General features: G+C 53.0%; 1 protein-coding gene across 2 annotated transcripts in view; it reads right to left on the reverse strand.

Annotated features, from left to right (window-relative positions):
* Positions 1 to 469: 469 nt before the first annotated feature.
* Positions 470 to 18,603, reverse strand: part of midn (midnolin) — a 32,993-nt gene continuing 14,859 nt past the window's right edge. For both annotated transcript variants that reach the window (XM_064331788.1, XM_064331789.1), the window contains exons 5-8: positions 14,871 to 15,389; positions 13,707 to 13,830; positions 12,725 to 13,036; positions 470 to 4,512 (exon numbers count right to left, since the gene is read on the reverse strand). In XM_064331788.1, the coding sequence (XP_064187858.1) occupies positions 4,250 to 4,512; positions 12,725 to 13,036; positions 13,707 to 13,830; positions 14,871 to 15,389 (1,218 nt within the window). In that variant the 3' untranslated portion in view covers positions 470 to 4,249. The remainder of the gene's footprint in view (positions 4,513 to 12,724; positions 13,037 to 13,706; positions 13,831 to 14,870; positions 15,390 to 18,603) is intronic.

Raw genomic sequence — 18,603 nt, forward strand, 5'->3', positions numbered from 1 at the left:
TTTATACAGTTCATGCCTCAAATTTATTCAGTGAATTTTGTATTTTTTTTAAATGACCCATCATCTCCTCACACAAAGAAGTGTTACTTGTTCAGAGAACCACAATTACACTACGTATAACCTACTCAGTATTTTTTTTGTTACTGTAATTGCTCATAAGAATTTTAGGCCTCACTGGATGATGCTGCCATACCAGGGCTTCAGCCCACAGGAGGTTTTTCCGTAACCCCACACCGCTCTCTGCAAAGCTGTCGCTCTCCCTCCTTTCCTCTAGCTTTTGAAGTCCCAGTGCATTATGGGTCTGTGAGTAGGCTGTATGAGCGAGGGGGTGATTCCCTTGAATAATAAGGCAACAAAAATGCAAAAAATTAAGTGGCTTTGATCTTTCCCTCTTCTAAGGATATTTGACAACACGTTCATAAAAAAAATAAAATCACACAGGCGCACAGAAAGGCAAGGACATTTAAAATGCTGGTTTCAAGTTTTTTTTCTTTTCAATTTATTACCTAAAAAAAGAAAAAGGTTCTATCACAAGTCACACTGAAATGTATTGCTTAAGAAAAAAAATATATTTATATATTTTTATGCCTTTTTTTTGGAAATTGATGATTTCCAATATAGTCCACCAAAGAACAAAATAGGACATTGCATTAGCCTTGGCTAAGCTTTAGCCACCTTCTCCCACTTAAAAAAATGCACAAAGAAATACATAATTCACAGTTACCATTTTGGTTTCATAAATTAATACAGTCACACATGTGCTACACCGGTCTATAGCTAGAACATTGTAAATTGTATTTTGACTCGTGTTATTATTTTAAATGGCTGGCTACAAGAAATAACAGGCAACTTAAATGAGGTGATCAGAACATGGACTCCACCAACAAACTGGTTTGGAAACGCCCCTCCCGTCCCTCTTTTTTTTTTTACCCCCCGTACTTCAACCCATATTATCTTTTTATCTTTGAAATTTCACACATTAAGTGAGGCACACACAGAGTATATTTCATACATATATAAAAATTAAATAAAATCTCAAGGGGGGGGGGGGGGGTGGGAAGAAAATATTGTCCTTTTAACATGTCGTATCCAAGGAGACAGGAAGTGCGTGTTGTCACAGATCCTCAGAGGACGCTTCCATTCAGATTCAGGGCACTTTGTTGCCATAGCACTGCAGTCAAAACATCTTCAGGTTTTTTTAATATATCTTTTTGTACATTTGTTGCTCTTCTGCTTGTTGGTGGCAGGACAGAGTGGGGGGGTTCAAGTACAAAAATGGCCTTAAACAAATGGGAACAAGATGACAAAACGGGAAGACAAAGATCCAAGATATACAACACAAGAGACACAGGAGATCACCGTCTTCCTCAAGTTCACCTCCAGGTTAAACAGAATACCACAGCCTCCAAATCACCGCCTCCTAAATCCACTTGATATCATTAGATCCCCTAAAATCACTTGGAGGGAAATATTTTTTCCTTTTGGGGATTTGTAAAAGGTAATTTCATATTTCACTCTCACTTCACGGGCAGCATTTAAGGCACAGTAGCCTTGACATAATACATTGACTCCACCTGCTAGAAGCACAACGAAAAGAGATGCCCAAAACTTCAGTGAGAGTGGTGTAACATTAGAACTTAACCCCTGCTTCAAAAAATGAATGGAAAGAAAATAGGTTCCCACTTGTACCCTCCCCAGTCTCTGTGTGTCTCTTTTTGTGAAAGATAAGGCCACTTAACAAAACATGAGGTTTGCCTTCTAGCAGGTAATCTCTCACTGCAAACTCTGTGAGTGCAATCGCGGTATGTGTTGACACATTTTTTTTTTTTTTTTTTTTTAAATGCTTTTCGAGTTGGAAAAAATAAAAGCTGGTCAGAATAGTCTTCCTGGTTTTCCGCATGCAGCTTGTTTAACGTTTCAGTCCATCAGCCATTAGCGGCCGCGCTTGCTGACCGGATTCCTCTTCAGCCTCGGGGAACAGGGAGGGGGAGGAAAGAAAGAAAGAAAAAAAAAAACACCGGCATTCCGAAAAGAAAGAGCCAATCAGTTGCGCTTTGCTTATTTTCACAGTTGAGGAATGTTGAGAGCGAGCAGGGTACGAGCCCCGTCTCCCTCCGTCTCTTTTTGGTTGGTTGGGTTCCTTTCGAGCATTTCAAGAATACATACCAACATACTGCTAAAAATCCTTATCAAAAACAGCAGCACATTTATTATTTTTTTCTCAATTCCCCCCCCCCCCCCAAAAAAAAGCATGCACTTTAACTTCCTCCCTCATTACCATTCTGTCACATCACCTTATAATATTTTTATTTTTTTGACTCTAGTGTTCAGGGTAATTCACACTCCTACATGCAAAGGAAATTCACTACTCCCCGTAAAATGAAATCCTACGTAGCAGCATGATTCTCCGTTTGTCAAAGGTCCAATCTGATATGTAAGTAAAACTACGTCTGGAGGCACTGATCAATCTAATTGGATTTGAGCTTCCTACTTGCGATTTCAGACCTCTCCTGCTCTTCCATTCGAATCAAATTAGAAAATGAATGACCTGACACCGGGACCAGGGTGGGTGGTGAGTGTGTGATCGCAGTCCTGTGTGGAGTGATGGACATGCAGGGTACATGGGACAGAAAGTCAGGGAAGTCTACTGATGCCCCCTCGCCCCAACCCCACCCCCAACCTTTCTCCAACGAAAACCAGACACTGGATTAAAACCCACTCTGGTCCTTCATCTTCCGACCAGCCATGATCTATTATATTACATTACTTGTGGAAAGCAATAATTATCAATAGGCCATTTGAAGGGTGGTGGGGTAGCTCATGAAGAGTGAACTACAAGCAGAGAATGTGTCCCATTTAAAAACATTTTTTTTTTTAGAATGAAGTGGGAAGTTGAAAGTGAGGGACTGGGTTTTGGCAGTGACGATGGCAATGTCTAGAGACTCCCTGCATCAAGCACACACACACTCACATGTGCACGCTCGCACGCACGCTCGCACTCACGCACGCGCACAATCTGTTCTACAGATGGTATAAAATCAAGACAAATTGACGTGCTGGGTGGGTGTACATTACTCTCTCCCTTGAAGGTGGAGACTTATGAGTGAACTGATGGATGATTAGATGAATGCATTAGTTAACTACTCATATCTTAATGGCTTGACCCAAGCCATATTGGGTTACTGTTTTTTGAAAACAGCCGATAAAAAAGTAAAACAAAAAATAGAGATTTTTTTTTCATATATATTTAAAAGCATGATTTTACAACCTTCTAAAGCACTTTCCATTAATTATTCATTTTGTTTATTTATTATTATTCCTATTTATAACCTACATTGCTGAGGTTGCTGTTAACAGGTACATTTTTCCATCTCAAACAAACATCTGTGTTAAAGGCTCATCAAACATGTCCCTCTGCTGCTGCTTATGCTGCTCCCCCCCCCCCCAACTCCCCCCCCTTACCCTCACACTCTGTAACCCAGCTGTTTGAAAGAAAAAAAAAACTGAGAAAAATGTGCAAATAAAACACCTTTCTTTTGTTTTAGTTTCTTTAGAAAACCTGAATGCTTTGTGAAGAATGCTACATATTTGTTTAGGGAAAAAAAAACAGTTTAAAAATGAAAAAAGATACCTTCTTATAAATGACTTGATTCTGGTTGGTGAATGCGAAACCAAGAATGCCCGTTGTAAGAGTCTAGGGGGAGGCCGCAGGACAAACTCCTGCCTCTTTTGTCGGCAGTAGAGGCTACTGCCTCCCAGAGTCCCAACTCAGTCCAGTGTGGATTTACATCCAGAGTTCTCCTCGTAAATATTTTTTTAAAAACCACCACCACTGAAGACTGCCATTTTTCAGTTCTATAAGGCAGACATGTTTGTAGTTTCTTTATGCTTACCTGTATTCTTTATACAGTTCTATTCAAGTCCAAACATCAACATCTGTATTTTTTTTTCTTCTTTTTTTTTCCAACAAAAAAAGGCTGTGGAGGACAAGACAACATGAAAATCAACAGGGAACTTTGCGTGACAAAGTGTTTTTCCTCTCTTTTTCCAACACAGGGAGTGAGGAGAGGCGGGTCCTGTTCCGAACGCGCACTGCTGGGTGCGATTCTCGCTTCTCCCCCTCCATCCCTCCATCACTCTTTTCAGCATGCTCTCTTCCGCGTCTCGTCCGTCTCCCGGTCCCCTTTTCCCCTCGCTCTTTCGCCGAATCTCTCCCTCGCGCTCTCTCTCTCTCTCTCTCTCTGTACCGTTATGCCATGACGAACTCCGACTTCATGTCGGCCTTGACGTCGGGCTTCCACACCGAGTCGTCGAAGTCCAGGTCCAGGGAGCCGTCGCTGGACACGCTGCTGTTGCTGTTGCTGCGGCCGGACTTGCGGTTGGGCAGCCACTGGTAGGGCGCGCGCGAGTCGCGCCGGGCCTTCCTGCGCAGCCGCTTCTGCTGCATCAGCAGCTGCAGACGCTCCACCTTGCAGCGCGTCGCGCGGTTCTCCGTCTGCCGCAGGCGGTCGCCTGGGGAAACGGGAGAAGAAGCGCGGTCAGAGTCACTCTTCGGCACTCGCTGAAATGCATTCTTGAGAAAAGACAATAGGGAGTCGCCATTTTCTTTGCTCAGTGTTACGCCCTTTTTGTTGTACATTAACCCGTAGAAGAGTAGGTTTTATGGAATGTCTTTTTTTAAATTCTAAATCAGTGTTCTAGAACTCCACTGCATTCAATTTCCAGTAGTGATTGTTACATCATCGTTAGAATGTTCAGTTACGAACATTCTAACCCCATATTTGTGATCTCAGACCTTAAAGGGTTAAAGGGAAGTAAAGCCTTTGAATGAGCTGCGACCAGAAGGGCACTAAGGCCAGCAGGACCCTGCGATAAATGGCGCGTGGAGGGCGCTGCAGTGCCTCTGCGCCGTTATCTCCGGCCAATCGGAGCATAAATAAAGCCAGGGTTGGAGAGACCCGCTAACGGACGCGCCGCCTTTGCTCCCGAGGCCGTCCATTAACGCAGGCACACGGGCTTCTCTGCTCGCCGTCTGGACTGTGTACGCAGCCCTCCAGCTGGGCCACACACACACCTGGCCTTTCAGCGCCTTATCACTGCGCCCTGTTTGTTCCTAATGTTCAGGCAGGAAGTGCCCTTGAGCTGAGATCCCCAAAGGGCTGAAGGACACACACACACACACACACACACACACACAGACAGACAGACACAAAACAAAGAAGGACAAATAACACAGAAAAACAAGGTCCCCCAAGAACTAAAATGCCACATCAGAAACTACCAAACCAGGGTGGGCATCTAGACGCACATCAGCTTAACACGCCACATCCCAACTGCAAACACCATTGGAAGTGAGCACCAGAGGCCACAGGGTTAGCTGCTGCAGGGTTAGCTGCTAAAGGGTTAGCTGCTTCTCCCTATAAAGGGAACGGGCTCCGGGGAGTAGGCCTCACATATGCCTCTGAGTGCCTGGCCACACAGCCCACTGCAGCCTTAATTTCATTTAGAAATATATTCAGGGGGCTGCAAGGAAGGGAAAGCAACCGCAATCTATTAGCCAGCGCCATTAGCATCGCTCCCAGGATTAAATAATTAAATAAGGGCTAGTATGTCAATAATCCCAAGCGCAGCCCGCCGCTCTCAGATGTGCACACACACACACACACAAATACACACAGGCAGAGGCACACACACGCACGCACACACACACAAGCACACATACAAAAACACACGCGCGTGCACACACACAGCAGCGGCAGCAGCTTTTAACAGGGATCGATGGCAAATTAAAAAGACCTATTGATTAAACCTTAGCTCTAGTGCAGCCATCCATCTCCAGGCCAGGGCACTGCTATTGGCTTTCAATAGAAAATGCAAGCGAATGGAAATTGTAAGCGAAGAGAGCCGGCCGTTTTCACCCGTTTTTTTTTAACTGCCACAGCTTCCTCCTCCCTGTGCACTGACCCACAGCGTGGCAGGGCAGCCAGCTCTTAAAGAGACAGGCGCACCAAAAGAGGGGGGGGGGTCTGTGGAATTCAACCCCAGGCGGTGGGGTTAAAGGGGGGGGGTTGGGGGCAGGGTGAGAGGTGGGAGTGGGCGGAAAAGGGCGGAGGATCGGAACGTGGGCGGAGGTTTCCTGATCAAAACGAAAATGGCCCGCCCCCACCCAAAGGCAACAAAATGGAAATTCGGATATAGCTCGGTCCGAGTACACCTTTTCCAGTATTTGATAAACATGAGCTCCACAGCACATCCCTGCACGGGAAGGAGGGGGGGAACAAAAATAAAAACCCCAATCTACGCACAGCGCACTCCCTACGATAATTACCGGACAATTATGAATACAGCGAGCTCACACACGGTCCACTGCGACCCAGCAGTAATTACTCGTATGAATGAAACAGTAGGACAGCAGAGTCACTCCAGATTATCAAGAGGGGTCTAATTTCGTAGCACAGCAGGCCGGTCAGGTGAAAACGAGGCCTCATGTTTCCCTGATAAGGGCATTGTTCAGCTCGCTGGACTTCGCTTCTTCTTCAAGGCACCCTTCAATTAAAACAGGAAAAAAAAGCACACTCCAGCTTCCCCTAGTCATTTCTTCCTCTCGTTTGTAGAGCCGGATTCCCCTTAATCTGGCCTTGGAGTGGCTGGTTCACCATGGCTACCAATGCAAATGCCCCCCCACGCCCCCTCCAGCCCCCACGAGGAGGCCCGGCCGGCCACTCGTCCTTGAGAGTCAAACACTACTTTAAAAAAAAAATTAGAGAAGCAGAGCCATGGGAAAGACCTGGGGCAGGGAGGAGGCAAAACAGCCCTCAATAAAGAGAAAAGAATGGGGGGAAGGGCTCATTAGGGCACATACACACAGCCCCATGCATCTTAAGAAAAAATGGTTATTTGAGGAAACTGTCACGTCCACACTGGCCTTGCAAAACACAGGGGTCTCTGCCAGTAAAGCACAGGGGTCTCTGCCTGTTAAACACAGGGGTCTCTGCCAGTAAAACACAGGGGTCTCTGCCAGTGAAACGCAGGGGTCTCTGCCAGTAAAGCACAGGGGTCTCTGCCTGTTAAACACAGGGGTCTCTGCCAGTAAAGCACAAGGGTCTCTGCCAGTGAAACGCAGGGGTCTCTGCCAGCCCTGTGTTTCCTTACGGCGGCTGTGACGTCCAGCAGGACCGGGCTGGGGCCCGTACCGCCTGCGGCGTCGCCTCCCCCTCCTCCGCCCCCTCCCCCTCCGCACAGAAGTAGCCCTGGCCTCTGGCGATCCGGAGGCCCGGCTCTGATGACGCTCTCGGTCTGGCCGAGCCGAGCCGGCCGCTGCGCCCGTCCCCTGGCGTTAGTGCGTCACTGCCCGTCCGGCCTGCTCCGGTGGCTGCAGCAGCCCGCAGGGACCCCGGGCCATGCTCACTGCCAGGAAGCTATTATTAGTCTGAGAGGGAGGGCGAGGGAGCGAGCTGCTCTGGCCTGGTCTCCACGCTCCACTCCACTCCGCTCCGCTCCTCTCTTCTGCAGTGTGTGTGTGTGTGAGAGAGTGTGTGTGAGAGTGTGTGTATGTGTGTGTGTGTGTGTGTGTGATATCAGAAGCATTTTTTGCTTACAGCAGCACACCGTGTCTCGCGGTATTCTTTAGTCATTCCCTTTCCAAACGCTACGTTACTCATGAAGTTGTTATATTCCACACACTCGCTCCCAAGTGCAGTTTAAACACGCGGCTGACGAACCGCAATTAAGTAACGTTTGGATCTGGAATTAAATCGATTACATTTCATCCTTTTATTTTTGGCACTGGAAAAAAAAAGCTGAATGTTCCGTTTTTTAAAACCGTGGTTTTCTGGTTTTGCAGACACAAATGTGTTTTCCCAAAGTTTATCGGTGGAAAGAATAGCAGCAGCCGGTGTAAAGACCTCACGCTGGGTACCGGCGAATATGACAAGACCAGACGGACGGCTGTGGAAAATTCCGCCCGGTGACTGGACAGTTAGTCATAGCCGAAACATTAAATCAGCAGGGAGACACAGGGATAGGTCACAGACAGGGAAAAATAGGACAAAATAAATGGGGCACTGATGGATTAAAAAGAATAAAGAGCTCAATTCTCAGTCTGCCTCCTGGAGCACAGTATCCCCATTTAGCTCAGCACTGTTCCCCTTTCGGACCACCCAGACAGAACTCCCAGGCCAGGGAGTGTTAAACATTACCTGCTAAACATTGTCCAATCAGTGCTAATAGCACATCCTCCTAAACATTACCCTATCGGTGCTAACAGCGCAAACTGCTAAACATAACCCTATCGTGCATAGCACAAATGCTAACATACCTATCGGCTAAAGCACTAAACTTACCTCCAGTGCTATTGCGCAAAGCTAATACCATCAGTGCTAATAGCAAATGCTAACATTACCTACGTGCTACAGTGCAAAGTGCTAAATGTTGCCCCATGAGTGCTAACAGCACATCCTCCTAAACCTTACCCTAACAGTGCTAATAGGGTAACATTTAGGAGTGTGCGCTATCAGTTCTAATAGTACATCCTGCTAAACGTTACCCTATCAGAGCTATCAGTACATCCTGAAATCGGTTAATCGGACGTGTGCATCCACAGCTCTGGGCCCTTTTCTCCCCTGAAAGCGGCCGTGGCAGCGGAGAGAGCAGCTTGTACGAGCGGCAGAGTCGGGGGCCGATCTATGAGGGATCGATGGGTTCCGCGAGCTCGGCCTCGCGTTCCCAGCACCCCCAGGGCCCGGGGCCGAGGATCGGCACGCTGCCGGGGAGAGGAAACAGCCCGGCTACAGATGTACGCGAGATTAAATGAGATTCTCCCATCATTGATCCCTTAAAGATCGGCTTAATGAGCGCGGATCTTTTTTTTGTTTTGTTTTTATGTTGGTCTGTTTGGCAGTTGCATTGTTCAAACGCCTTTTTTTCTCTGTCAGGGGGTGCTCGGTGGCTGCTGTGGTTTCGGGGAATTGTTCTTCGGGGAGAAGGTTAGGCTTCCGGCATACAGTGGCCAGGCCTGTTCTTAAAAAGGTCCCATTAAAAGCTCACCATGTGCAAGTTATTTTCCTTCCTCAACGCTCTGGAAAGATCTGCTCTAGTCTCCAGTGTTCTGACCTGAATGTCATTAATGTTATTTCTGCAGCACTCCCAGGGTAGCGCCAAAAAGAACCTTCATGTTATCAATTAGCATAAACAAATCCATCTCCCCTTTCCCTTTTTACTGTCTCTCATCTCGTCGGAGCGACACGGCGGATTTTCAACCGCGGCGGCACGCGGCGACTCTCCCCCCCCGGTCGACGCGGGCGTGCCGGCGGCCGGCCGATCGCCGGGGCGGCGTTCTCGGGCGGCGGGGGTCGCTAGGTAGCGCCGCGGGGCCTGACCCGACAGGCGCGGCGTACCCGGGGGGCCGGACCGCGGGCCAGCCGCCCCCCCCGCAGGGGTAACGAGAGCGGGGACATGGGCACGCAGCACAAGGCCGCCATTGTGCTCCGCAGCCTGGCCCCCTTCCAGGAGGGCAGGAAGGGGCAACAAAGGAAAACAGAAGATAAGATATGAGGCCAGTCAAGCTGACGTCTCTGTTTTGACACAGAATAAAAGGGTAACACAATCCCCCCCCCACCCCCCCACCCCCCCCCCCCCCCAGTGCGGGTAAAAGGGTCCTGTCTCCCACAGGTGCCCTTAAATGCTCCTGCTGAAAAGTTCGTTCGGATGTTTTTTCGCCGGTGAAAGGGCGCATAGGCAAATTATTCACGTCGCCCTGCGCCTTTCGGGCGAGGCCCACTGCGGGGCAACACTCGAGGAACACGCGGCGAGCGCAGCCGCTGGGACGCCCGGCTCTCAAGGAGGCACCAGATTCGGAGGGGAAAAAAACAAACTAAAAAAAAAAAAAAAACGCGGCGAGAAGCGACATGTTTGAGCTTGAATTGAAAGGTGAGGGCTGTCGTCACCGAGTGAGGCCAGGAGAAGCTGCTCCTGTCCAAGAGAACGCTGGCAGAGCCCAAGGTCGTTTGCGTTGAGGTGGATTAGAGAAGCGCTGAAAAGAAATCAAATATCCCCACCCCCACCCCACCCCACGCTGCTCCATCTCAGCACGCAGCTCCACCCGGCCTGTTCCAGCACAGGCCTAAAATAAGATAACCTGACCTGACAGATACTGAGGGAGGAGAGGAGAAGAAAAAGAAAGCAGCACAACCCCCCTGCCTCTCTCAGGGTGCACTCTGTTCCCTCTCTCTCTATTTCTCTCGCTCTCTCTCTTTCTCTCTGTTCCCATCAGGCCCTCTCTTTTAGGGTGCATTCTATCCACTCTCATTCTTTCTCTCGCTCTCTCTTTCTCTCTGTCCCCGCCGGGCTCTCTCTTTCAGGGTGCATTCTGTCCACTCTCTCTCTCCCCCTATCTCTCCCTCTCTCTCCCCCATCTCTCCCTCTCTCTCTCAGCAGCTGCAGATGGTGCAGGGCCTCTCAGCTCTAAGATCCCCCCCCCCCCCCGCCCCGTAAAGCAGGGTCCCGGACCCTCACGCCGCGGCCGGGGCGCGGACACAAACGCCCGGGCCGAGCAGGGGGCCCCGGAGCTCCCATTCAGCGCAACAATTCGGCTCACAGCCCTCCTCCTCCTCCTCCTCTTTCCCCCGTCTCCCCCTCTCCCCCTCTCCGTGGCCTCCCACACGAGAACCAGCGCTCGCCACCACCCAAACTTCAGAACAGGCTGCCAGCTGCCGGCTCTGTTTGAATTTCGTGTGTGCCACGGTGGGGTGAGTGACCCCCCTGTTGTATCCCGTCCCCCACAGATGGGGTAACAGCTCGGAGGGAGAGGGCGCTGGGGAGATAGCACAGCTATGTGACATTTTCAAGGGGCTGCTGTATCTCTAGGTAAAGCATCACAACCCAGGCCCCGAAGCACAGTTTGTTCTAGTGCTCAGATGTGATCTGGCTTCGGCAAAGAGTGGAACTCTTACAGAAACTAGGTGCTTATCAAGCGCTCGGCTAAAAAGCTAACCTCACCCATGCCTGTGGGTTTCTGCTAACTAAGAAGAAAAACCCTTTGTGTCAAGAAGAAATTCTTCAAAAACTCGGTCAGCGCTAATCCCGATCCCAACCCGGAAAGCCTTTTTTTATTTTTTTTTCCTCCCTTTTTTTTTTCCAGAGGGGAAGCACCAGTTAATCTGTGGGTAGTAGCTGACCAGATATAAACAACGGTTTTATGAATGGAAGCTTAGTGCCCCCCCCCCACCCCCTCCACCCCCTCCACCCCCCGACTGCGACACAATGTGCATTCTTTCAGCGCTCGCCGTTTCTGTATAAATCTGTCTATTTAAAGGCAGGGGGAACACAGTCGGCCATTGAGGCCGGCCCTTGGAAAGCCTGGACGTGTTTCACAGATGAGGTTAGAGTTTTGGAACGTCGCTGCGGAAGCAGTGGGACGGCCCATTGACGGGAGACGGAGGGGCCCGGTGTTGGCCGGGGGGGGGGGGGCTGCAGGGGACGGAAGAATAGGCGGGGGCGGGGGTTAAGAAAATGGGCATGCTTTATTTGAATGCAGACCCATGTTGCCGCGCACGCTGTGATGCCAGTTCTGCGTTTCGGGCCAGAGCCGTAACAAAGGGCGCTTCAGAGGGGCCGAGGTTTCGGGCCGAGCGGCCGACCGGAGTGCAGCCGGATCTCCACACAAGGGCCGGCCCGCGGAAGAGGCCGCTTCTGTGCCGCCTGACAGACAAAGGCAGCCGAATGACAAATGCAACGATCGAATCCTCAGAGCACGTTCTGCCTCTTCATTCACCGTCAGCCGGTCATTTGCAGTTATATCTTTTTTTTAAAGAACTGACCGAGCCCTAATCTTTTCTCCCCCCTCCCCCCGTAGACGGCGGGGGTCCGCAGACCCGCCCCCCGAGTGCTCGCTGCTGCGGAGCACAGAAGCAGCGCCCGACGCGCGCTCCTGAGCGCTATCTGCCGGGGCGATCTGGGCCCGGCCCGCTCGGGCTCCTGCGTCTGGGTGACGGATTAATCCCCCGCCCCGCCGCTCGGGGGGGAGGCCCACACCCCCCGGCGCAGAGACAAAGCCCGGCCCGGCCGCTGCAGCACCGCGACTGGAGCCTGACAAGAACAGGCCTGTGGAGCTAGTGCCGCATTCCCGAGGAGGGGCCCCCTCCTCCCTCCCTCCCTCCCTCCCTCCCTCCCTCAGTCTCCCCCTCTCTCCTACCCGCCCTCCCCCACCCCCACAGGAATCTCCCAGCCAGCCTCTGCAATTGCTCTCTTTCTCTCTGTTTCTGCGAGCACTGGAAAGCCAGCGTCACATACCCTTCCCCAGCCTGAGACCGCAAAGCCAAAACACGGTCATTAATAAAGCTTGACGGCATCTCTGCACATCCTCACTGTGCCCCTGCGAGCGGGCGAGCGAGTGCTCGGATCGCGCTTTACGGCCTGGCGCTCCGTGGAGACGCGCCGAGCGGAGCTCACTGCGGCAGGAAGGTCCGCACGGGCGACGGGGAGCGCCGAGCACACCTGGGCACGCTCTCACAGGGGCCACGCCCCTCCTCTCTCAAAAGGGGACGCGCTCTCCTTCAAAGGCCTAGCAGCAGGGGGACGGACAGACAGACGGGCAGACACACAGACAGACATACAGATATAGAGACTGACAGACAGACGGACAGACACACAGACAGACATACAGATATAGAGACTGACAGACAGACGGAGAGACACACAGACAGACGGACAGGGCACGGAGACTCACCGGAGGGCTTGCACATGCGGATCTGGCTCTGGCACTGTACCAGCGGGTGCAGGGCGGGCGGGGCGTCGGCGGGCACTGAGGTAGCTCTGGCGGAGAGGCCGGCGGCCAGCCCGGCGGCCGGGGGCGAGGGGGGCGGGGAGGGCGACGGGGAGGCGGGGCCGCACTGCGTCTGGCAGCGGAGCTGGGTGAGGGAGGAGGGCACGCCCTGGTAGTGGCGGGTGGCGCTCAGGAGGTCGTTGAGGATCTGCAGGATGGTGCCAATGTCCCGTCGGGGGCGCCCGCTGCTGTCCTGACAGTTAGGGTGCAAAGTGCCTGGGGAGGGGGGAGGAAGGGAGAGGGGGTTAGGAAGAGCTGACAAAGTCTGACACACAGCCTGGGCTCAGAACTCAACTGAGCTGCTGAGGGCCTAAAGCAAAGAGACTGCTCAGCAAAAGCAGTACAGAGAAGACTGGGGGTGCATTCAGGGCCACAGCTACGAAATCTCCAGCCCAGGTCAAAATACCCCCCCCACCCCCCCCATCCACCCCATTAGCAGCCCCGGGTTTCCACCTGCAAAAAAGGGTTTCGTAATCCCAACAGCACGTCAACTGGCAAAAGCCTTTGTCATGTTTGACAACACCTGACCAAGACTTGTTTTGCAGGTGGAAACACTGTTACACAACTACACCTGCTTGGGCAGCTTCCAGAAACTCAATCACAGCAGGGAGGACTGCTCTATTACGAAGCTGCTCGTTTTCAAGCACAAGGCTGCTGGGTTGAGTTCAGAAGCTGAATAACAATAGGCCTTTAATACGGCGTGTGGGTATCGGAGTGGTCTGTGGTCCACTTCACACGCCTCCCCCGCTCCCCCGGCAAACGGTCTCCAGGTGTGTCCCCGTGACACTCTCGTGTGTCACAGGAAGAGCAGGAAACTCCCCGGCCCGGGGGGGGGTTAGCGCGGCCTGCTAGCGGGGGTGTCGGAGGTCCCTCCCCTGACGCTCACCTGAGAAGGTCCCTGAGAAGACTCCGGGAGCGTGGTTCACAAAGCTTTCGATGATGGCGCCGGGCTTGCGAGACCGCGCCGCGGGGGCGGGGCTGCTGCCCGGGTTCTTTGCGGTGCAGTTCGCCTGCGGGGGCGGGGGCGGGGGTAGGAGAGGGAGAGAGAGAGGAGAGGGAGAGAGAGGGAGAGAGAGAGACACGGTCAGCCATGACACCTCCACACCAGCCATCTCAAAGCCCTGGAGGGCCGCGGTGCCTGCAGGTTTCTGTAAGCTCTCTTCATTTAGTAGCCAATGGGGGACTGGGAAACCAGCCGCATTGAGACTCTTCAGCCAGACGGCCGCTCATATGTAGAATTGAGCACTAAATCACACCAAAACCCAACAGACACAGCAGCTGTCCAGGACTGGAGATTGGAGGTCCATGCTCTACATGCAGTTGGAGGAAAAAAGAGTCGCATTTATGTGCTACAGTACAGTGAACAGTGAATGACCACTTTTCATTGGCTCACAGGCCAGTGTCTGTATGTAATCTGTCAACGCTCTTTTCTTTACTGAATCAGCCCGACAACAAAACGACATTTTGAGTAGAAACAGTCTGGGAGGAACTGTACATTACTGCACTTTAGGAGTGGGACAGTGGGGGGTCATGTGACTTTTACCCAGAGCTGTGTGGCCTGCGTCACACCACTGAGAGCTGGGGGCCAGAGTTCCCCTCCCTGACATCACACCCTGCTGATGCAGTACACATACTGAAAGCGAAAGTCTGAACCGCGGGAGGGTAGCCATATTAAACACTCCCTGAGCAGGAAGGAGAATGGCTGCCTCGCAAAACACAAAAGGGCAAAGACTCCCAACGTGAGTGCAAACTCTCACGTCTTCTTACTGGGGGGGGGTCTGCCTCATCTGAGGTCAGCCTGAGGAGTCAGGGAAGCCAAATAAAGAGCCCACGACCCTCCCCCCCCTTCCCCCAAGCTTCAGTCAGCTTCAGTTAGCTGGCAGATAAAGCTAATGCTAATGATCAACAGGCTGGCCTACTCAGAGGTTAATGTTTCATTGCTCCTGTTAAGGCCTGTTTCCCCACTCAAGCCTGACTGCGTTTGAGTGGGGAAAAGCCGTAATGGGTTTTCTGTTTGACCAGCGGCGGCAGGGCGAGAGTGGGGGTTTACCTCAGGGCAGGGGGCCGCAGGGGCGGGGCTCTGAGCGCTGGGAGCGACCGGGGAGGAGGAGGAGGAGGAGGAGGAGGGCTGGTGCGACTGGAAGAGGCCGTTGGGTAGCGCGGTGTGGCGTGGAGGGGGACTGCAGAGGGACGTGGAGGTGGAGGGGTAGGCGGGGGCCGCCGTTTGGATGCCGCTGGCCTGGTGGAAGGCGGGGGCGGGGACGGGGGCGGGGGCAGGGACGGGGGTGGGGGTGGTGGTGGTGGCCGGGGCGGGATGCGCGAGAAGGGGGTGAGGGTGAGGGTGCGGGTGAGGGTGGGGGTGGGGGACTCTCATGTGCCCGCTGCTGGTCCCAGAAGGCCCCGTCGCCCCCCCGGCGCCGTCCGAGCCCCCCCGGGCGATGAGGTGCCGGTGCTGCAGCTGCTGCCCGCCGGACTGCTGAGCCGCCAGCTGCAGCTGAACGAACATCATGTGATCGCCCACGCGCAGCGCCAGGGTCAGCGGAGACCGCCCAGACAGGAAGTCGCTGACCTGCAGACAGGAAGAGGAAGAGAAAGAGAATAAGTCATCCATTTTCTGCAAATATCGTGACTTCAAACTGAAGAAGAAAAAGTCAATTCATCACAATATGAAGAATATCCTAAAACGACTACACCCAAGACACAAAGGACACAATATGTTAAAAAATGACCCTGCAATTTCCCTCTATACTGTGATACACCATGAAACGAAGTCGAGAGCAGACCGCGATGCAGACACACGCGTTGTTTCTGCAAACAGCATTGCGCCACAAAGCACAAAGCCGAGTGGTATCTGTTTTTTAAGTGAACACATTCCCTCACAGGAAATACTTCACCGCAATGACACACATCCTATACAGACATATGGACTGCAGTTGCAGCCCGTCTCAACGACTTCGAGGAAGAAGGGCAGCACTGGAAAAAGCCCCCCCTCCCGCCCACATCACACATTCCCCCGCACCGCCTCCCTCCCGCTGCCCCGAGCACCGAGACCGAATTTTGCCTCTATTCAGCAGGCACACAAAGGACGCCCTTCTGGCTGGCCAAGGGCCCGAAAAATCAGGCCCAGATGCAGGAAGCGGACCCGCCCGGTTAGCGCGCATAATGCCCGATTGTTCTGCCGGCCGCGGCGGATATGGAAGCGCTGCCCATTTTAGGAGCGTCGCAGAGCTGGAAACCAGAGCCAGACCTGGGGGCGAAGTCCCACTGCTTTCACATACACACACACACACACACACACACGCACACAAACCCCAATGCCACGACACCCTCAACAATCCCCTCTTGTTCCGGCTTCCCCCGATTGGCCCTTTGTTGCCGTGGCGCATCACTGGACTGCGCTATTGGAGGGGCTCGTGAGGAGGAGGAAGAGGGCAACCTTTGGGCTCCAGAGGAGTTACCCTGCTTCTCATTTCCATTAGATTAATGAGTCACGTAAAAGGCACGGCATCCCAAAATCCCAGCCCGCTGCACCGCCTCGACGCCTCCGTCCCGACAATGTCCCTCTCGCCACGGCCAGACGCACAGTCACGCGATAACGCGCAGCATGAAGACTCTGGAGAGAGAAATGAGCGCAGGCCGTTGGGAGTGGTGGGGGGGGGGGCCTGAGAGCAGGCCGTTGGGGGTGTTGGGGGGGGGGCAGCAGAGGCCGCCGGAAGAGCGCAGAGCGAGCAGAGTCCTCTCCCCGCCGACGCGCGGGAGCCTTTGTAGCGCGCGTGAGCGCTGACCTGTAGTTAACCTCCCGAATCGAAAGGCTCTGCCCTCCTTCATCTTCCTCTCTTTCTTCGGCTCCTTTATTTTTCCATCGACCCGGAGCTCTCTGCAGCCGGAGTGACCTTTGCACGTCCAGAACGCCAGGCTCCTCTCTCTCTCTCACCCAGAGCGAGGGGGGGCCAGGGTGTCAGAGCACCTCAGCGGCCCAGCCCAGTGCGAGCGTTCCCTGCGGCCGCCGACAGTTTCAACACCGGACCGACCGCGACCGGGACTGCGGGGCCCGGCCCGGGGGCCAAAAACGGCCTGCGCCTCCGAGCCTCCGGTTCCGGGAGCGCTCGCTAGCGACCCGCGCGAAAGAAGGTCACCTGTGACTCACCCGCGAAGGGGGGGCAGGTGATTACATCTGTGAAGGACAGCTGTCATGGCTGAGGAAGAGGGCCAGAGGGGTGGGTCATCGACCTCTCACCACAGAATGTGGGAGGGCCAAAGAGCCCCCTGAAGCATCATGCTGACAAATATAATGTTTCTTCCCCCTCCTACCAGTTTCCCTGCACAATGAGTGCTGGAAATCTGAAAAGGTTTCCAGGTGAAGACTGCACCCAGATTGGGCACGGCCACAGAACGGTTTGGTTTTTTTCGGCCTGTCATGGGGGCGACATAGCTCAGGAGGTAAGACCGATTGTCTGGCAGTCGGAGGGTTGCCGGTTCAAACCCCGCCCTGGGCATGTCGAAGTGTCCTTGAGCAAGACACCTAACCCCTAACCCCTAACTGCTCTGGCGAATGAGAGGCATCAATTGTAAAGCGCTTTGGATAAAAGCGCTATATAAATGCAGTCCATTTACCATTTACCATTCAAACCACAACAGCGTTCACTCGCGGTGGTTGTGCTCGACGAGCTGGAGAAGGGAGGGGGCGGTCTCTTGTCTAACCAGTGAGCTTTCAGGCTTGCCTTAATCACACATGGATTATCCAGGCCTACATAGATGACATTCATGAGCGCTCATAAGGGGTTCCCAGCTACTTCGGCGTCTACGGCGACCCCGCACGAGATTTATAGATCACACCTCTCCCACACCCCGGCACAGGCACGGCCCGCATAACGAGGTTTTGCTTTTTGAAAACCCCCCGCCCTCCACAGCGGTTCAGGCAGCATGCGGCCCGGGTCTGCGTGAGGCGCTCTCGCTGTAACCGTAACCGTCTGCTTGAGTCACCAGAGAACCGTCTACGCGTCGCCCACCGCAACAAAATCAGAGACACCCAGCGAAGAAAAGGCCACGCTTCATTTAAGACAAAAAAAGCACACGGCTGGGAAAAAAAAGTCTTCCTCTAGTAGTCCCCAAGAGCCGTCACGTCAATTCATCTATTGTATAAACATTATCCTAGGGGGAGGGGAGGGGGGAGCAAGTTAGAGTTCACTCTCACATCCTTCAGCACGGAGCGCAGTGAGTAATATTAGTAAATGAGGGGTTTTAAAGGTCTGGAGCAGCATATTGATTTTATGCTTGTGCTCTTTTTCCAAATGAACAGAATGCTGGAGAGGCAGTCCCGCTCTCTGATGCACAGATGAGAATCTCTCGCTCTCCCTCGCTTTCCCTCTCTCTCTTCCCCTCTCCCCTCTCTTTCAATCATTTCTCTGTCTCTCCCCCTCTCTCTCCCTCCCTTTGACCATCTCTCTTTCCCTCCCTGTCTCTGCCCCTCTCTCTCACTCCCTCCCCACTCTCTTTCGCTCTTTCCCTCTTTCAATCACTCTTTCCCTCACTCCCTCCCTTTCTCTCTCCCTCAATCCCCCGTCTCTCGCTCTCTCTTTCTCTCTCTATTTCTCTCCCTCCCTTTCCCTCTCCTTCCTTCCCTCCCCTCTCTCTCTCTCTCCCCCTCCCTTTCTCTCTCTCTCCCTCTCCCTCCCTCTCGTCAGTAGCTGGAGAGTAAAGGAGAGCCCTGAGGCCATGAATTCCACAGTGTCAGACGGGGGTCTGATCGCTCACTCCTGACGGCTTTAAGTGAAGAAGGGGGG

The sequence above is a fragment of the Anguilla rostrata genome, chromosome 4 (genome assembly GCF_018555375.3).
Source record: "Anguilla rostrata isolate EN2019 chromosome 4, ASM1855537v3, whole genome shotgun sequence".
In the NCBI taxonomy this organism is placed as follows: Eukaryota; Metazoa; Chordata; class Actinopteri; order Anguilliformes; family Anguillidae; genus Anguilla; species Anguilla rostrata.